We start from the raw sequence: 18,968 nt of genomic DNA, 5'->3' as shown, positions 1-18,968 counted from the left end.
GAACCGACTGCGCCGTCTCCGGAGACAGACTCCTGGCTTCGCTGCGAGGCTAGTAAAGTAAGCTAGACGTCTGAGGTGTTCCATATGCGGTTTAAGGTCCAAATAGCTGCAGAGGCTGTAGACAACATTGCTTATTCTGGCTTTGGAAGCTCAGTTCGGTCGGTGAGAGTAAATTATTCAAATGGCATGCATCTATGTAAGAGCTTCTGTAAAGGCCTCTGAAAAGAAGCATGGATCATATTTTTTATGACATGTTTTCCCCGGGGTCGGTTTTGTAAAGCCCTGCAGTGCGAATATCTTCCGAATGAAATTATAACACTTATCCAACTAATTAGTCTCCATTTTGCAGACGTTCACCAAGAACCGACGGGTGGCCTTGGACAGCCGTGCTGCCTTATCAGCAGGAGCTCTGCAGAAGTTCACGCTTCATTAATCCAGAGTAGACGTTATCGTCCCAAACGGCTGACGAGGGCTGCGCCGATTTTTCATCACCAAATAAAAAAAATCCAAACCTCAAAACTCTACCAAGAACGGCTCGTCACAGTCAGGTAGGACTTTCCACGAAAACACGACCTGTCACGGAACATTTATTAATTTGCACGTATGCATTTACACAATGAGTCAACGACAGACAGCTGTATGTGGAAGTTACTGGAAAAACACTTAAAAACAACAACAGAAGTATGTGCCCTAGTGAATGAGGTCTCCTGGTGACCCAAGTATGCGAACGTGTCCTGTTCAGTGTGCGGGGAATCCCGACGAGGCCTTCAGAAGCGCACGCGCACCCTCCACGAGTAGTTAGTGAGGACTTTGTCTTTTTTCTTCACGATGCAGGTGTATGTGCCTTCGTTGATGGCGTTGGCCACTATGGTGATGTGGTCGTCTTTCAGGGAGATGTAGTTTGGGTGAGAGAACTCCAGCAGCTCCCCGTCCTTGTACCAGCTGAAACGGGAGGCGAGAGGTTAGACGGCGAGGTCGCACGGTGGCATCGCTGCAGCCAGATGACAGATTAGAGACACTCACTATACTTTGCCTTTCTTCGACGCGATCTTCTTCCCACAGCGAAAAGTCAGCTTCTTGCCCTCAACGACCAGCTTGTGTTTGGTCCTCGGGGGAGTCGGGGTGGGAGCTGCAGTGGGGAACGGGAACTCTGAAGAGGATTGAAAGGGGAAAACCGTTAGCTGGTGTGGGACAGTAAGGTCAAATCTTCAATGGTCAACGCTCTCGAACATTCAAGAGTGGAGCTACGAGTTTACCATATAAACTTTATTTGTATAGCACCTTTCATACAAGGAATGCAGCTCAAAGTGCTTCACGGCAAGAAACTGACATGCAGTGTTTCACATAAAAACAGATATAAAGGAATATTTAAAAAATATAGAAAAGAAATGAGATAAAACAGCATCAAATACGTAAGAAACAATATACCTCCGTGTCTTTTGTAATCTGAAGATCCCACAACTTTCCCTCGGAAACACATCGCCAAAGAAATGCAAAGATCCAAACTTCAATGAGTTTACAATGTTCTTCAGCATTCAATGACCGTCTAGGAGAAGAGAAGAGCTGAAAGATTTCAATATACCTTCATGTCTTTTGTAATCTGGAGACGCCACAGTTTTCCCTCACAAACACCAAAACTCTGATCGGCGTCAACACTTTTGAAGCAAACCCTATAAGGTTAAGGGCGTTAAGGCGGTAAGCTGACCTGCCGGCGCCATGGCTTTCTTATCAATGTAATCTCTCCCATCTGCTTTCTGACAAACACAACAGCGCGATCAACTCAAAGTCTGCTAAAAAAAAAAAAAACAACAAAAAAAAAACCAGTCGTTCTCGTTAATGCCGCAAAAATCCAAATTGACCTTGTGTGTCTCTAACCCTCAAGCCACAGTCTGAAATTCCAGCGGTTTGGAGTCGCTCAGGAATTTTCCACAGCCGTACAACGTCTCCCAATCAACAATGAGGAACAGATTACTGCGAGCCAGGAATCGTATCCTCTTGCCTCTCTCCTCACTGTCCCTTGTTGCTGACAGAAATCTCAGAAAGCCACAACAATCTACGGGTCTGCGATGGTTAAGAAGAGCCATTTCCTGTTGTGCAACGGGAGACCTCGGCACCAGAGCATCCTGCAATAAACCTAAAGCGGCTTCGGCTGTCAGACTGCTGATATGTCATGCTGGGTGTAACGCATTGAGACGGCGATCAACAGGTACCAGCTCCTCTGTGTCGGCTATCTGGGGCTCGAATGCACATTGCCTCTGTGGGGACGCTGCAATTCCCCAGAAATAAAACACAAACTCCTCCAGTGGCAAGTGTAATCTCCCTTCAAACCCGATTCTTGAAAACCTCCATCGCAGCTCTGCATGGCTGGACCTGTTGGCTCCTATTGCTCCATTGGCAAACAGTTCACAGCAGCTCCTTGCGCTGCTCAATTGAGAGAAAACTTTCTCTCTTTTTTTTTTTTTTTTTTTCCCTGGACGGCTGCTGCTGCTGCGTCTTACCGTAACAGAAATCACAGCTGGAGGGGCAGTGCTTCTGCATCAGCTTGCGCTTGCTGTCGCAATAGCCTTTCCGAGCCCAGGCCGGACAGATAAATAACCGGTCCAAACATCCTGGAGGAGAGAGAGGGGGGGGGGACAGAGGGAGGGAGGGAAGGAGGAGGATCAGACAGTCAGCAGTAAAAGTATTTGGATCCCCAATCTGCTTTTTCTTCCAATGAAAATGACTCACCATAATACACGCTAGTGATGACTCATGAGTACTTTATACAGTATTCATTAATGCCACGTTGGCTTTCGGTATCAGTTGTCAAAGACAAACACTGTGGTCGACATCCTACTTAGTTCTGACCAAAAATGCATCACAGCTTTTGCACTGCTGGTTCTTCTCAAGTGTTTCGACATGTAATTCTCCTAATGCCGGAATCAGACTGCATTTATATTTTGGATTTTTTTTTTTTTGCCATCACTTAAATCCTTAAATTCTTACTCTGACTGACGTGACAGACTACATGTTGGATCGCGACCACTAACAGCTTGCCGTCTTTCAGGACATACGCAGTGAATCGGGAAGTCGGATTCGAGGACGGACTGTTTCGCTGCTCCACCTGACAGCGCTAACGTCAGTTCTCTTTCGCTTTGGCATGTTTAACGACAACATCATGGAATCTGTTGAAGAAGTTGTCAAACTGGGTGAAAGCGGGCAAAGCAATTCTCCCGCCGGTCTTTCTGTCAGGAAGTCGAGAGGCTGCCCAGATGTGGCGTCAGTTGTCTGCCACTGTGAATGACCGCTGGGTACTCCGTGTTCATTTTAGCTGCTGAAACATCGGATCTGTCATGTTGGGCGATCAGACTCGTCATGAAGTTGGACCCCAGCACCAGAAATGGACTTGCTGTTCAGGTTCTTACTCATTCAAGAGGCTTTTGGATGAACTACGAAAAGTCATCAAGACCGAGTAAGTCCAAAATTCTCAGACGAAGCCCAAAAGAAACCTTTCGCGTTTCTGCCAGAACACAAACAGCAGAGACATTTAGCCCGGCTCCACCAGACTACCGCTCAAAGCTTCAGTTTTCTTTGCTGCGATTATAGTCTAGAAACCCTGTTGCATCAAGGTTTGTTCACTCAATCTGAAGGGCGGACTGAACAGCGACCAGAGGGGATGGATGAGTTTGTTTCAGCGGTTGTAGACTCTCGGTGCACATGGTGGTCAATGCCGATTGGTTAAAGGCTGCTTCAATAGTTTCGAACTGAATCTGAGACCTACGCACAGCTGGGTGAAACCACTAGAAAAGATTCCCTATGATGTGTCCAGACCAAGCAGCAAGCAACAGCGACGTCACCCAGTGGTTTGTGAACAGCCTTTATGAACCCTTGATTTAGGATTTTGTCCGGCGCCATCTTGCTAGTACCGAGCAGTTTGAAACTGGGGGAGACCGAGCGGTGGATCTGACTCGATCCGATTGCAAACCCGCCGATACTACGTCCCGCCCACCGATAGCTGTAACCTAACTGCACCACTGGCCTGTCAATCAAACAGACGCGCGCCCAAAAAACATGGCTTTTTGAAGCTTTTTTTTTTTCTTTTCTAACTAATGACGGTATTATTTACAGATGGACGAGATAACTCATGAAGACATTTTATTGACTTTAGAATTTTATGATTTAATGGGAGTCTACAGAGCCGGAGTTTTTTTTTTTGGAGCCAACCTCTAGTGGCAGCTGGGGGTATTGCAGCTAAAGGCACTTTTGCATCGGCCTCATTTTTTCAGACCCGGAAGCTTTGTGTACTTTTACATGCAGTCAATGGGCCAGACCCATATATTCACCCAGTGAATCGGGGTCTGGGAACACTAGACTGAGAAACATTAGAGCCGTGAACATACCGTAGAGACGGTGCAAACCCCACACCTCATCCTGTGTGATTAGCTTGCGCCCTGTCAGAGTTGCATTGAGGTGCATGATAGCTTTGGGGTCCATGGAGTGCATGAGTCCCAGGACGTGGCCGATTTCATGAGCTGCCACATGGACAAGATCCGTCAGCCAAACCCCTGCAACAAAGATACCGTTGATTATTTTCTCTCGCCGTTGCCGTGCACCCCGCGAGTTCCCCTCGGTGTCTGCTGCATCCATCACCTTATGAGTCAAATATTGGATGTTTCAACAAACGTGATAGAGATGCATGCCTTTCTTCCAGCTGAAGCGCATGTTTCCCAGAATCCAGTATTCGTGGTCGTCAAAGTGGATCTCGCCTGTTGGCGGGAAGAATGCGTGAGCCAGTTCTCCCGTGATGCCGTCGAAACAATGGTGCAAGTGGGAGTGCCAACAGTCTGTGTGGTTGACGGGGTAGAAGCCTGCCGAAACGGAGAGAGAGAGACACACGCACGCCTCAGAGCTGAGGAGGGAAACCCTCGCTCCATTATTGCTGCTCTGTGCGGACTACAGCAGGGAGATGATGAATTACAAAAGACAGAGCTGTTTCTTCAGCCTTCACCCCGCAGAATGACAACTATTCCTCTCACTGTTACGGAGGATTTATGCAGAGCCCCGGAGTTTGCACCCAGAGGGACAGATAAAGCATAATTTAGACTGCTTCACCATGAGCTGACATGTATGGGAGTTGTTAAGCATTTATGGGGTTTTTTTTTCATTTTGAAATATGAATCATGGCGACTATAAGCTTGGTAATATAGTCACGGTACTGTGATTTAGGGGCAAAGACATTTCAGCGATGACAGCATGGAGAGAAAACAGTAACGACAAAGCATGAAGTCTGGAGCTTCGAGCCAAGGAACATCTGCTGGGGTCTGATACAGCCGCGTGCGGAGTACCCACCAATCTTAATGTCTGCATCTTGGTCGGCTGGCACCTCTCTGAAGCTGAACGGCGAGACGTCGCTCCACATGCCAAAAGCCTTGGCGAAGCCTCGGCGCGTGTCGCTGGCATTTATCAAGTTTGTGGGGAAGGAGAGCAACCTGCTCAGAAACAACAGCATCATGTAGTTAATACTGGTCGCTACGCACATTCCTCCACAGCGGAGGGAACTGCCAAAACACAATGGCTACTGTTCAGACACACCAGAACTCCCACAAGCACTGCAAGTACAGCTCCATTACCGAGACTTGATGTTCTCTTGTACCTCAGCTGGGGTTCGACTGACACTCGTGCTTTTGATAAAGCTCGTTAATCAGCGATTCAAACCATTTCACTGATTTAAATTTGCTTAATTAAGTGCTTTTTGTCTACTGTCCAGCAAAGTTTGTCGCATCACCAAAATTCGGTGATTGAAGCTCTCTGGTTCAATCCAATCTCTACTTAGAGGACTTTATGGGATCACTTTACAGCTCCAGAAAGAATAAAGTCGCTGGAACTCCTCCAAACAGTTAGTGCAGCGCAATCCAAATTAATATGAAGCCAAGCGACTGCAGAGTGCAGAAGTCGCCTCTTTATTTTCTCTCTTTGACAAATGTAAGCACAGATTGCTGTCAATTGATGGCTTCGACCAGCTTTTGGTGGTTTGACAAACTTTCATTGGATGACGTTTAATGCTCATGTTGACTGGGATGAGAAGATTTGGCAAGCAATGAATTATTCCTTTAAAGTGCAGCTTACGCACATCAATACTATTCAGATATCAAGACCTTCAGAACTGCACTAATGTTTATGAATGCCTACTTTAGCTGAGAATAATCTGTGCTTGTGTGTCAAAGCCTCGTCTAGCTGCTTTTCATCTACGGTGCCGGGACTATCTACTCTATTTTCTACAACTGTGCCTGACTGCTGTTGCAGACGAGAGGAGAAACCGCAAATAAATACTTGTATGTTAGCTTGAACTTGTCCCACTTGAGCTGCTCCGGGGTGAGGGTGTAGCGCTTGTTCCTGGAGAGGTGAAGCACTTGTGACCGGGCCTCTTTGCGGATCCCGATGAGCAACACAGTGGTGTGAGCTTCTTCCTTGGACAAAGAAAGACCTTTAATGAATCACCTCACACTGTGAAGTCAAGTTAGGAGCAGAAGCTCGACGCCTCGAACATCTAAATACGATAAACTCCAGTTCGGTTTCCCAAAGAATTCAATGAGATTAAGACTCTATTTTGGTCAGATCAATGAATATTACAAGGTGTAACTTTTAAAGCACTAAACCACGTGTGTCATCTTCCCAGTTACAACTGCTCTGAGCTGCTGTATCTTTGTTTTGCAAGAAGGATCCTTCACACACCTGATACACAATATCTTCGAGCACGGGGCAACATTAACTCCAAATAATCCCACCTGGAGTCTTCATACTTTCATAGCTTTAAAAAGGCTGTCTGTGGTGCTTTGCTTTCATAAATATCCCCTGACTGAAGCTGCGGTTCGTCTTGGCCACGATGTTCCATAACGGTGATCACACCGGTTGATAAATCTATAACTTTTTATGGAGATGGGTTTAAGTAATAAATCCACTTTTCAACACTTGAGGAAGAGCCGACCCAACGAGCCCGCTCTCTGCTTGAGAACAGGAACGTTTCTTGTCCTTTCTGATGACTTTAATGAGGTTTTAAGGAGGTGCAACTTCAGACTGAAAAACACACAACTGGCAAGCATCACGAAGTGCAGGCACATCGTACATTTTTGCAGTTGCTGGGTGGCAATAGGCCACACGAACAAAACCAAGAACATTGCTGTCTTATTCTCAGTTCTTTTTTAACGCAGAGTTTTTGTGGTTCAAACGCTAAATCCACACAGAATCTAAGGAGAGTGGGGAACAAGACAGCAGTGAGTGGGTATTTCTTTCATTTCGTGGGCACGTACAACAATTATAGCCTTAACTCAATGTACTTCAAGACTAATAAGCATAAATACAGTGCATAAAGCATACAGCTAATACTGCAGCTCTGGATGAACGCAGTCTGCCTACCAGATACAGCTTGTAATAAGTGTAAAGGGTTTGATATGCTTCGAACTAAGTATTTCCTACACTGTCAAACACATCAGAGATGTCATTTCCGGATCTAAGAGGAGGCTACGGTCTTAAAAAAAAAAGTGCCCGAAAGACCATCCAGCTGCATCCGAAACTCCCTCCTCCATACACCTTTTTTCATGCAGCTGAGGTGTGCGTCCAACTGTTTTTATAACTTTCCGTAACAAAAAAAAACTGACAAGGACCCCAAGTTTATGGAGATACTAGCCAGGGCTGTTGAGGTGTGAATTTTGACAGGGTTTAAACTTCTCTCCTAAACTTTTTACAAATTTTCACTTGACTACTCTCACCTTTTGAGTCCAAAAGTCCTTTATGAAGATTTGACGCAAAGTTTGTATAATTTATCGTGTCTTACCAATCTATATAATGGCAGATTTGGTCATTGGTTCAGACAAGACATGGGGCAGCCATATTCTTTTAAAGCCTTGAAGGGCCCCATAGTTTATAAATTCAAATTTCTGTTTCCATTTGATTATAGAGCTGGTCTATGTTTTATGTAAACACTGTGAAAGTGTCAAAATTTTCATTCCATGGAGAAATCCACACGGCCCATATTCAGCAAATGAGCCATTTGGACTTCTGTACGTTTATGATGTCACAAACTCACTCTGTAATTTGTCCACCCTCAACACAGCCAGTGGTCCAACTGTCCAACTGTCCAACCTTTTATGTAGATGAAAACACAGGCTGGTCATTCTTTTGCGAAGCTATTAAGCTATAAGACTGAAGAAAACCTGTGGTTGGCCTGGGCACGTGTCACTCAGGAAAGAGTCAGCCAATCAGAAGAGAGGATCACCGATACCATTTCGCCTTAAAGACACAGACACAAAACAGCCTGTTCTTGGTAGTATATAGATGTAATGCTATGGCCAGATGATTTTTGGTACTTAAAACCACTAGAAATATCTTCATATGGATGTCAAGACTGCAAATTAAACATGTGAAAAGTGTCAATAGTGGGACCTTTAACAGTGCATGCAGTCATAACAAACTGGGCCCTTTGCAACCTTTGCTTAAGCGTTTTCTTACAGGGGAAACCTGCTGAAGAGCGAGAGAAAATATAAAATCCCTTCATTTTGTATTCTACACCCTATCCTCTGGTTCCTGTTCCTGCTTCGCCCAGTCAAAACAAATAGATGCAGCACTTCCTTCATTTCCTTCCCAAAATAATGAAACAGTGGCAGGCGGTCTAGCGCACTGTCCCACACTGCTGTTGAACTCAATGACGTCTCTTTGCTCTCATGCAAAAAAATAATGTTTCTCCATTGAATTACACGCTCAGGTCATTGTTTTATACAGTTACAGTTGCTTTCCTGACCTCAGCTGACACACTGGAGCCATGTGTTCAGTAACTTATGAGGTGTTTAATGTAGTAAGGCCAGCGCAGTTCTTTCGGTGTCACGTCTCGTTACATTCACCAAAAATCTAATCTCGCACTTTGGCACACATGAAGATGAACCATGAGGCACGAAACAAGTCAGGGGTGAGCGCAGACTCGGAGGGCAAAACATCTGAGGACACGTCCCAGAGGATCCTGAGGGGGAGTCTGGAAGAGTTTACGCTCAGTTCCAGAGACTGCTAAACCAGGGATTATGATCCTCATCCTCCGTCTCGGAGACACGGAGGACTCTATTCAACAAAGGCTATTTCTGACGGAATTCAAAACACAACCTGTCTGTTAGACTTTTCCTTTTGCTGGGCAAAGAATTACATTATAAGAATGTATTAAATTGTCAAAATCTATAGAAAATAGAGTAAATGAACGTGATCTAGTGACAGAAGTGCTTTTTTGTGTATGACTTGTGCATATTTTGTTACATCTTGGAAGTTTTGAATGATGCAAGTAGTGCATTATATTTTGTAACCATCAAAGGAAACACACTAAAATGCACTGTGATAATATTTTGACTCAACTTTATTCACTAACTTATAAATATATACATCAATATGTATTTTACTTGTGTTGTATAGGCTACAAAAAGCTTATGCAGTTATATAATCCCGGCCAGCAGTATTTTTGATTGACACATAATGAGAGTGTGGCAGAGTAAATGACATGAAGCTATCCCTCAGGCTCTGTAGCACCGTGGGTGGGTGGCAGTGATTGAAGTGTGTGCAGATATGACCGTACGGGGATCCATTCCATCGCCTAACCTAATTATGATATTCATCTAACTGCACCTTAAGCCAACATTAATTGAATCTGATGCTTATTATCGTAACTGGTCTTGAAGGGTTTAAAGAGACCCAAAAAATGACTGAAACTGCACAGCATTAAAAGTCTTGCAGAGAAAGAAAATATCTGATATTTTCTGGTTTTAACCTGTTCACTGTTGAGCAGACTCCACTAAAGAATTGTATAATTGAATCTGACTGTCAAATTTACACTGCTTGTATAAAAAAATGCTAACTATTTTTTCACAATTAAGTATTTGTGGCAAATTCTGTGTGTAACAGATGCACCGAATATTATTTTATTTCAATATGATTTAAACTTTCACTTTTGGCTTTACAACTATGAAGACAGGAATTATGAATTGAACCCTTTTCCTCCAAAAGCTCATTAGTTCAAAAAAAGAGGGTTTAAAATGATAAAATCAAAAATAATTTTAAGCCTTAGCTTTATGGGCTTCACAGTAAATGTAGGCAAATGTTGCAGAAGCAGAATTATTAGAGGAGTTATGTTATTTGAAGTGATAAGTACCATCTTACTAATATAACGTAATAACCTGGTAATGTAGCGGACTTCACAGGTGCAGTTTCAGCCCTTACATGTCACAAAGTGGTCACAGCCTACCTCTAACCTCCAGGAGGGAAACGCCGAGGTCTGATGCATCCCTGCAAACAGCAGGCTGAGCGGCAGCAGCAGCGCAGCAGCCGGCAGAGAAGCGAAGCCCGGCTCGCCACTTCGTAAACTTCTGGGAGTCTGAAAGCACACCATGGCTGCGATATCACACCTCCAGGAAGTAAATTTAAAAAAAACTAATAATCCCTCTGCGCAGACTACTTTGCCATCTGTGCCCGTGGATACTACTTGTTGGCCATTGCGTGTTACCAGTTGCCACTTGGGGAGCTTCTGGTTCCAGCCTGCGGACCGGGTGGTGAAAGCAGCGCAGACTGCATCAGCTCTGCTCGGCTCGCTTCCGCACAGCGCGCCTGCCAGCGGGCTGGTTTCACATTACTGGAGATGGGGCAGGGGGTCAGTGTCGAGACAATCTAATGAAAACCAAACGCACGCTGTCCGTCAAAGCACTTGTTGCAAAGCAGCAGAGCGCAGCTAAAGCAGAATCAGATGGCTTCTTCGGAACATGATTTTCGGAGGTTTATGTAATGCTGCTGGGGGAAAAAGAAGTTTAGTCTGCACCTCTGTGGCATGCCAAGATATTTATAAAGGCAGATTACAAAATACTTTCATCTGTGATCCGTCTTGACTTTAAATGGATGATTTAGTTTGCATTTTAGTTTGGTTTGCCTTTTTCAGGAGAGGGACACCTGCATCCACGACACCCCACCTCTTGTGTACCTCACTGTCTTATATATATATATACATATATATATATATATATATATATAGTTATATATAGTTGTGTATATACATATATATATATAGTATATATATATATAGTTATATATAGTTGTATATATATAGTATATATATATATATATGTATATTTATATATATATAGTTTTGGCTCATGTAGAGTGTGCATAGCAGATTCTGAAACAGGAAAGTGGACAATGTCATCGGTGGGTGAAAACAGGAGTTCTAATGAAACACTGTTGGCCTTTAAACTTGATGGAGAATGTAGAACAAAAGCCGGTGACTGGTGGGGGTCAAAGTGAGGCTCAGTTTAGGGACACCCTGGGATGTTACATGACTGTGAACCAGCAGAATAAGAAATAATACTGTATCTTAGCCCTGCTGGTGACAGTGGTTCCTTGTGGATAATAATAATTGGATGTGTAGTAAACTGCTACAGAGGTGGAAAGTAATTAAGTACACTTACTCAATTACTTAAGTACAATTTTGAAGTACTGTTTACCTGAGTATTTACATTTGATGCTACATTATACTGCTAAAAACATTGTGCTTTCACCTCAACTTTCAGCCTTTTTAGTTTCTGACATCTTAGAAAAATCAGTGTCTTGCCAGAGTCACGTCTCAGATGTTTATGAGTTATCAACAGCTCCACCAAACAGTAATTTTCCCCTCAAAACTTCTGACCTTGTTTCACTTCAAACAAATATTCAAATGATCCAACATGTTAAAAAAAAAAAATCAAATATGAGAGAAAAAGTCCAAAAACTGAAAACAGATTTGTGAATCAGAACTTTTTTCTTCTTTCCTGTCTCGGTAGTTACCCAACTCAGATTAATCTGCTTTCCCTGAAATTAAAACTGGATATAAAGTGCTTCAAACTAGCTCCACCTGCAGCAGCTGCAACAGTAACCTGCTGCTGACACACTGATGCTTTATTAACGTCATATGAAATATATCATTAACTGTATTTTGCTGTACGTCTGTACTTAATTATTTTCATGCAGATTAAAACTTGTAATAGAGTATTTTTACATTGCATATTGGTATTTTTACATAATTAAAAAAACTGAATACTTCTTCCACCACTGCACTGCTGTCTAAAGTATCGTTCTTCTAAAGTAGTAAGCATCTGCAGCTTTCGCCCTTTGCTTTATGAAAGTGTCGTAGTCAATGTCCCACTGAACAACATGCGGGAGGGATGTTTCAGTTCATACCTCCACCTGCTCATAAACATCCTCTGCCCATTTCCATTTGTTGAAAAAGAAGGTGAAACAGAGGTTTAAGACAAGAAAACACACTGGATCTAAATATAAAGTTACTTTATGGTACTGATTCCTGGAGCCTTTTTTGAATTCATTATTTAACCGAGGCCAATATCTACTTTAGTATTTGTTGTTTTATAATTCTGATTTGCCATTGTTTTTTCCCCACCTGCACAGCAGTTTGATTTTTCCATATAGAGTGTCTTTCACTATGACTGGGAGCCCAAACATTTCCTCATCACCCCGCTGTGCAGTAAGCATGACTGAGAAGATAGCCTGAGATCATCATTGTGACTGATAACGGCAATTAAATGTAGGCTATATACATAGAATATTATAAATAAATAAAACATTTTACTTTGAGCCTTATCTGTTTATTTATTTATTATAACTTTTTTTTTTTTTTATAGGAATGATTTGCAGTAATGAATATATAGCGGAACCATTTAGACGCGACGCGTGTTCTTCGACCTGCGTGCGACGTTGCACTTCTGGCGGATAAAATGGCGGCCGTCAGAGGCAGCAGGTTTTACAGTGGCCGACCAGTCAAATACCCTCGAAGTTGACACGTAAACTGTCCGACTTCCCGTCACCGCACCAGACTCGGCATACACAGAAATAATGTTTTTTAGCGCCGAGGAGCCCGGTTCGTGGCGCGGATCGAAGAGATAGCAGGTAAGAGCTGCTGCCGGACATTTGACTGTCACAGGAGCGGTAGCTCGGCGGCTAGCCGGCTAGCTTTAATCCCATAATCCCGGTCGTGAGCCTGAAGCTGTTTGGTAGGGAGGGAGGGAGGTAGAGAGGGAGGTAGGGAGGGAGGTAGAGAGGTAGAGAGGGAGGGAGGGAGGTAGAGAGGTAGGGAGGGAGGGAAGGAGGTAGAGAGGGAGGTAGAGAGGGAGGGAGGGAGGTAGAGAGGGAGGTAGAGAGGGAGGTAGGGAGGGAAGGAGGTAGAGAGGGAGGTAGAGAGGGAGGTAGGGAGGGAGGTAGAGAGGGAGGTAGAGAGGGAGGTAGAGAGGGAGGGAGGGAGGTAGAGAGGTAGGGAGGGAGGTAGAGAGGTAGGGAGGGAGGGAAGGAGGGAAGGAGGTAGAGAGGGAGGTAGAGAGGTAGGGAGGGAGGTAGAGAGGTAGGGAGGGAGAGAGGGAGGGAGGGAGGGAAGGAGGTAGAGAGGTAGGGAGGGAGGGAGGGAGGTAGGGAGGTAGAGAGGAAGGTAGAGAGGTAGGGAGGGAGGGAAGGAGGGAGGGAGGTAGAGAGGGAGGGAGGGAAGGAGGTAGAGAGGTAGGGAGGGAGGGAAGGAGGGAGGGAGGTAGAGAGGGAGGGAAGGAGGTAGAGAGGTAGGGAGGGAGGGAGGTAGAGAGGTAGGGAGGTAGAGAGGTAGGGAGGGAGGGAAGGAGGTAGGGAGGGAGGGAGGGAGGTAGAAAGGTAGGGAGGGAGGGAAGGAGGTAGAGAGGTAGGGAGGGAGGGAGGGAGGGAGGTAGAGAGGTAGGGAGGGAGGGAGGGAAGGAGGTAGGGAGGGAGGGAGGGAGGTAGAAAGGTAGGGAGGGAGGGAAGGAGGTAGAGAGGTAGGGAGGGAGGGAGGGAGGTAGAGAGGTAGGGAGGGAGGGAGGGAGGGCAGGAGGTAGAGAGGTAGGGAGGGAGGGAGGGAGGGAGGTAGAGAGGTAGGGAGGGAGGTAGAGAGGGAGGTAGTTAGGTAGGGAGGGAGGGAGGGAAGGAGGTAGAGAGGTAGGGAGGGAGGTAGAGAGGGAGGTAGTTAGGTAGGGAGGGAGGTAGGGAGGGAGGGAGGGAGGTAGGTAGGTCGCCTCATCAACACGTGAATGTGTCTGGTGTTAAACAGGTGAAATGAGACGTGTATTGACCAAAATAAAAATAAAGAGTAAGACCGTCTGCTGAGCATCAAAACCACCTCACTGGATTTAAAGTGTCTCAGCAGAGTTTCCAGAAACTCAGGTTCAGTATGCAGCAACTGTATTTGTCAGATTCATCCTTAAAACTAAGTAGTTTGCAAAAATAATGAACATAGCAGGATCCAGCCCCAAATTCATACAATATGTGAAAATATTATGGGATTAGGTTATTTCTGTAGTATAGTATATTTTTATGTGAACAATAGACCACGTTTTTCCACCTGTTCTGGGTAATGGGGATGTTTGCTTTGCATTTGATTGACAGGTGTCCTATAGATTCATCACAGTTCAGACACGATAACAACAGGGCGGATGGGAAGATCACCGAGGGACCGCACACACCGTGTTGTCCATCATTGGCTACAAATAACTTCATGTCAACAGATATATTGAATAAACTAATCTCACCGTGTAACTGTGCCGGTGTGTTTTTATTCCCGCAGGAACACCAGACTACACATTTGGGAACGTCGCTCGTGTTACAGACGAAGAAGCAGAAGAATGGCCAGAGAGCAGAAACATAGCAGGGCTGAAACATTTGTGCTGGCTGGATCCAATGGCCACAACGGCCAACAGTGGCAGACCAGCTTGAGCGACTTGTTGCCGAATCACCCGGCGGCCGCCAACCACACGTCGAGGATGGCCCGCGTCGCCTCGGACGTCCGGCACAAGTGCGCGGCCTACGTGCTGGCGCTGAGGCCGTGGAGCTTCAGCGCCTCGCTGACGCCCGTCGCCCTCGGCAGCGCCTTGGCGTACAAACTGGAGGGCTCGGTGGACTTGGTGATCCTGATGGTGTGCGCGGTGGCCGTCCTCGTGGTCCACGGCGCGGGGAACCTCGTAAACACCTACTATGACTTCTCCAAAGGGATTGACCACAAGAAGAGCGACGACAGGACTCTTGTGGATGAAATCTTGGCGCCGCAGGATGTTGTTATGTTTGGCGCTCTGTTATATTCTCTGGGGTGCTTGTGTGCCACTCTGCTCTACTTCCTGTCGACACTGAGACTGGAGCACCTGGCCCTGATTTACTTTGGGGGACTGTCCAGCTCTTTTTTATACACCGGAGGTGAGTAAAATGTTAACGTGAATCTCTCGGAAGTGCTGCCTCTCTGTTTATCGGCCTTATCACTAAAAGCACACGCGTCTTGCGTTTCAACGTTCTTGTTTGGTGGGACGGTGCCAGGAAAGTGGGCAGAGTTTACGAATGTTTACCATCATGTTCATCTTTCACCAAAGGGCAAAAAAAAAAAAAATCCAACAACGAGCAGTGAGCAACAATCCATTCACTTTAACCAGAACACAACACGTCTCGCTCACCATTTGTGGTTTGCAGCAATGCAAATAACTTTGATTTCATGTCGTCAGATATTTTCTTCTGAAACGTCTTTGTGACTTTCGGCACTGAAAAATTTCCTTTTTTTTTTTTTTTAGCTCTCAGCAGAGACGGATATCTGAAAACCTTCTCACAGAAACATCCGCTCCCTACAGTCACCAGTTTCTTGGGTTTTTGAGTAAACTGGCCCTTTAAGGCTGAATTGTTTTGACACTGACGTGTCACATTACTTCATGAAGTGAAATGCACACTTTCCGTCAGAATATCACTGATGAAAACGGGGGGAATCATCCAGTTTGTTTTAACGACTGGCTGCTCTTTTCTTTTATTGTTTTAGTTTCATAGAAGTAATTTCCTGATATTGAAAAAAATATATTTTCATTAAAGAGTGAACTCCATCATCACTCGTGCACAAAAAGCAGTGATGCATTATTTTTCTCTATCTGATATGCTGGTATTTACTAATACATGCACATATATTTTCCACCTAAATGCTGAGAACATCGAGGCTCTCCTGAAGTGGAATTAACATGAATACTGGCTCTTGTAATACTGGCAGACAAAACCTACACTGCTTTAAAAACGTACACATTGACTGGGCAAAATAGGAACACCTATTCGACATGGTGGTCAACACGCCGTCAAGCTTTGAGCATTTAGACATAATTAAAGCATCGCTTTATCTGCCCGTCATATATGCAGAAATGATCTTTTTGGGCCGATATTTCATTTTTAAAACCTTTTATCAGCCAATAAGATTATGTACCGATGTTATGGTGCATCCTAAACCAAAAGAACAATTTGCTCATCATTGTTAGTCCTACTAAGCCTGTAAAAATAGGTGTCATCTGTGGCTCCACACACGTTTTGTCAAATGTGTGAAAATAATGCGGATGATTTCATCTGTGTTGTTATCTCAGCATGAGCTGTAAGACTAAACATATACAACAGAAAGTCTGTCCCAACCAGGAAGTGTGGAGCTTGAAGGACTGTGTTTATCAGGCCGGGGGGGGTGTCCGATGATAAGCTGATATTAGTAGTTGCATCATGGGAAGTGTGGGATGCAGTGATTTTAACCATTGTTTATTAGTCAAACGTTTTTGAGACTTCAAACTTTATATGAATGCTCCTTTAAGACGTGTACACTCTGCACAGGCACCAGAGTTTTCCTGTGACGCTCAGTAGAACACAAGATTTTATTCTTGCCAACAATTAAACTGTGTTTTGCCCCCGTGACACTGCAGAGTTTGAACTAAACAGTAAAAACAGGTGTTGTAATAACCTCGAGGTTAAATGTGGCTGCTTCTTCTTTTTCTCCAGGTATAGGCCTTAAGTACGTGGCCCTGGGAGACGTAGTTATCCTCATTACCTTCGGCCCTCTGGCAGTCATGTTTGCCCACGCCGTGCAGGTCGGCTACCTGTCGGTGCTGCCGCTGGTGTACGCCGTCCCGCTGGCCCTCAACACAGAAGCCATCCTCCACAGCAACAACACCAGAGACATGGACTCGGACAAGCAAGCGGGCATCGTCACCCTGGCCATCCTCGTAGGCCCCACGCTGTCCTACGTCCTCTACAACCTCCTGCTCTTCGTCCCCTACGTGCTCTTCTGCATCCTCGCCACCCGCTACACCATCAGCATGGCGCTGCCTCTGCTCACGCTGCCCATGGCCTTCCCGCTGGAGAAGCAGTTCCGGAGCCGGTACTACGCCAAGATCCCCCAGAAAACGGCCAAGCTCAACCTCCTCATGGGACTTTTCTACGTGTTCGGGATCATCCTGGCGCCTCCGGGAAGCTTGCCGTTACTGTGATTCATTTACTCTCATTTCTAATTTGCTTCTTTTAATACCGACTAGTATATGTACTTCTTTGTATTTGGATGAAGCTTTTTACTGGCTTTAATTTATTGTTTAATTTATATGTTGAGCAGAGATTTAGTTTAGGTCCTCCTCTGTGACGCTGAAGACATAATGGTTTTTTTCCCCAAATTAAGCCTGCTATAATGTGTTGGTAAAAATAAGAAGTGTTGGTGTCATTTTCTGGAGGCAGGCAACATCCTCATCATTTCAAGGACAGACGATCTCTTTCAGTTGCCATATTTGTAGTCTTTCAAGATCTAACACGTACATAAAACCATCAATGAACCATTTTTCTCAACATTGTACTTTCTGTACAGTACATAATGTTCATTTGTTTATTGTGATTTTACAGCCAAATAGTATTTCATTGGATTGTAATAAAACTCACTAACGCTGATGTGCCATATCTTCATTTCAAAGATATGAAATCGTCTTTGAGCCAAACAAATATGATAATACAATTAAGCATGCAGGAGAGAAAATTGTTAAATGGGATGATACTAAACTGAAATAAAGAGTTTGAGATAAGCTTTTAACACAATAAAAGGGTTTCAGAGCATGACAAATATTTACAACAAGTTTTGATTTATGATGTGACAAAATATGGAGACTAAAAAGAAAACGCAGCACTTTTAACTCCATTCAAAATGTGGGCGTTAAATGTGTGTCAGTAACCTTTGATGAAATATGAAGTGCAGAGTGGACCGCACGAAGAGGAAAACAACAGTATTGTTACAACCACGCGTACAGAGCAGTAAATCTTCCTTCATACTGACATTAACATTTAGAGATACAAATCTGGCATTGACTGGCCGCTCATTCTGACCGTTACTACAGGAAAAGCTACAAGTCTATTTATTGTTTCTGCGTTTGTTACATGTTCTGGCTGCAGACAAGATATATACAGAGACACGTACAGTACCAACCTCCTCTTTTGTCAATTCAAGAAATAGTCCTGTAGATCATATAAGGATACTGTTTTTACATTAAGCCACTATGAATGAATAAAGGGGCTTCAATGTTGTGGGATATTATGCTTGGACAATTTTTCAGTCAAACTTGCACTCTCAACATTTACTAAGTGCAAATTGACAAGAAACTTGAGTTTGCGTGGTTTGTCAGCAGGAGGCAGTGTTGAACAGCTGATAAAACCTGCAGCTACAGCTGTTAATGTGCTCTGTGTAATCTGCAGGGTCAGATCAGTTCAACTGTTGGGTGTAATATTTAATTATTTGTACATAACATGTATCTAAAGATCCAAAATGTCTTCTGGTATCACTAATTTGATTTGTGGTGAAACAACACTCATAACTTCTGTTTTGTAATTTTGTCTTGTCTCCTTAAAACAATCTGAAGGAAGTTATTTTCATAATTTAATAATAATTTTAATATGAGAGTAGAAACGCGAAGCCATAAAATTAACAGATATTATTTCTTCGTATGTGTTTTTGATTCAATACCTCGTATTTACACAAAATCTTTGCCCTGTTCAGTGTGTTTTTAAGAAAACACATGACCTTTTCACATTAGTTGCAGTGTTTGAGTGCGGTTAGAGTCCAATGCTTTAATTGGATTTTATTAAGAAACTCATCCCAAGCTTCATTTTAATAATCACCTTTC

At 44.1% G+C, this 18,968-nt stretch overlaps 2 protein-coding genes across 2 annotated transcripts; one reads left to right on the top strand and one right to left on the bottom strand.

Annotated features, from left to right (window-relative positions):
- Positions 1-571: 571 nt before the first annotated feature.
- On the bottom strand, positions 572-10,576 carry mmp23ba (matrix metallopeptidase 23ba). Its single transcript, XM_069140425.1, has 8 exons — positions 10,253-10,576; positions 6,310-6,446; positions 5,329-5,468; positions 4,680-4,847; positions 4,380-4,544; positions 2,499-2,609; positions 1,024-1,150; positions 572-942 (listed from the first exon to the last, which is right to left on the bottom strand). Exons 1-8 carry the CDS (start codon positions 10,394-10,396, stop codon positions 768-770), a joined length of 1,167 nt encoding a protein of 388 aa, XP_068996526.1. The 5' UTR covers positions 10,397-10,576; the 3' UTR covers positions 572-767.
- A 2,182-nt stretch (positions 10,577-12,758) lies between these two features.
- On the top strand, positions 12,759-17,745 carry ubiad1 (UbiA prenyltransferase domain containing 1). Its single transcript, XM_069141296.1, has 3 exons — positions 12,759-12,933; positions 14,603-15,225; positions 16,813-17,745. The coding sequence occupies exons 2-3, from the start codon at positions 14,661-14,663 to the stop codon at positions 17,298-17,300; spliced, it is 1,053 nt and encodes a 350-aa protein (XP_068997397.1). The 5' UTR covers positions 12,759-12,933; positions 14,603-14,660; the 3' UTR covers positions 17,301-17,745.
- The last annotated feature ends 1,223 nt before the right edge of the window (positions 17,746-18,968 follow it).

Source organism: Embiotoca jacksoni, unplaced genomic scaffold (assembly GCF_022577435.1).
Source record: "Embiotoca jacksoni isolate LCO1_2020_lvr unplaced genomic scaffold, fEmbJac1.0.p SCAF_9, whole genome shotgun sequence".
In the NCBI taxonomy this organism is placed as follows: domain Eukaryota; kingdom Metazoa; phylum Chordata; class Actinopteri; family Embiotocidae; genus Embiotoca; species Embiotoca jacksoni.
This window is presented reverse-complemented; position numbering and strand designations above follow the sequence as displayed.

Coding starts and splice junctions, on each gene's coding strand:
- mmp23ba (XM_069140425.1), bottom strand. CDS start 10,396: ATGGTGTGCTTTCAGACTCCCAGAAGTTTACGAAGTGGCGAGCCGGGC. Junction 1,151..2,498: donor CAGCTGTGATTTCTGTTACG/GTAAGACGCAGC, acceptor AATCCTCTTCAG/AGTTCCCGTTCCCCACTGCA. Junction 943..1,023: donor TCGAAGAAAGGCAAAGTATA/GTGAGTGTCTCT, acceptor CTCCCGTTTCAG/CTGGTACAAGGACGGGGAGC.
- ubiad1 (XM_069141296.1), top strand. CDS start 14,661: ATGGCCAGAGAGCAGAAACATAGCAGGGCTGAAACATTTGTGCTGGCT. Junction 15,226..16,812: donor CTCTTTTTTATACACCGGAG/GTGAGTAAAATG, acceptor CTTTTTCTCCAG/GTATAGGCCTTAAGTACGTG.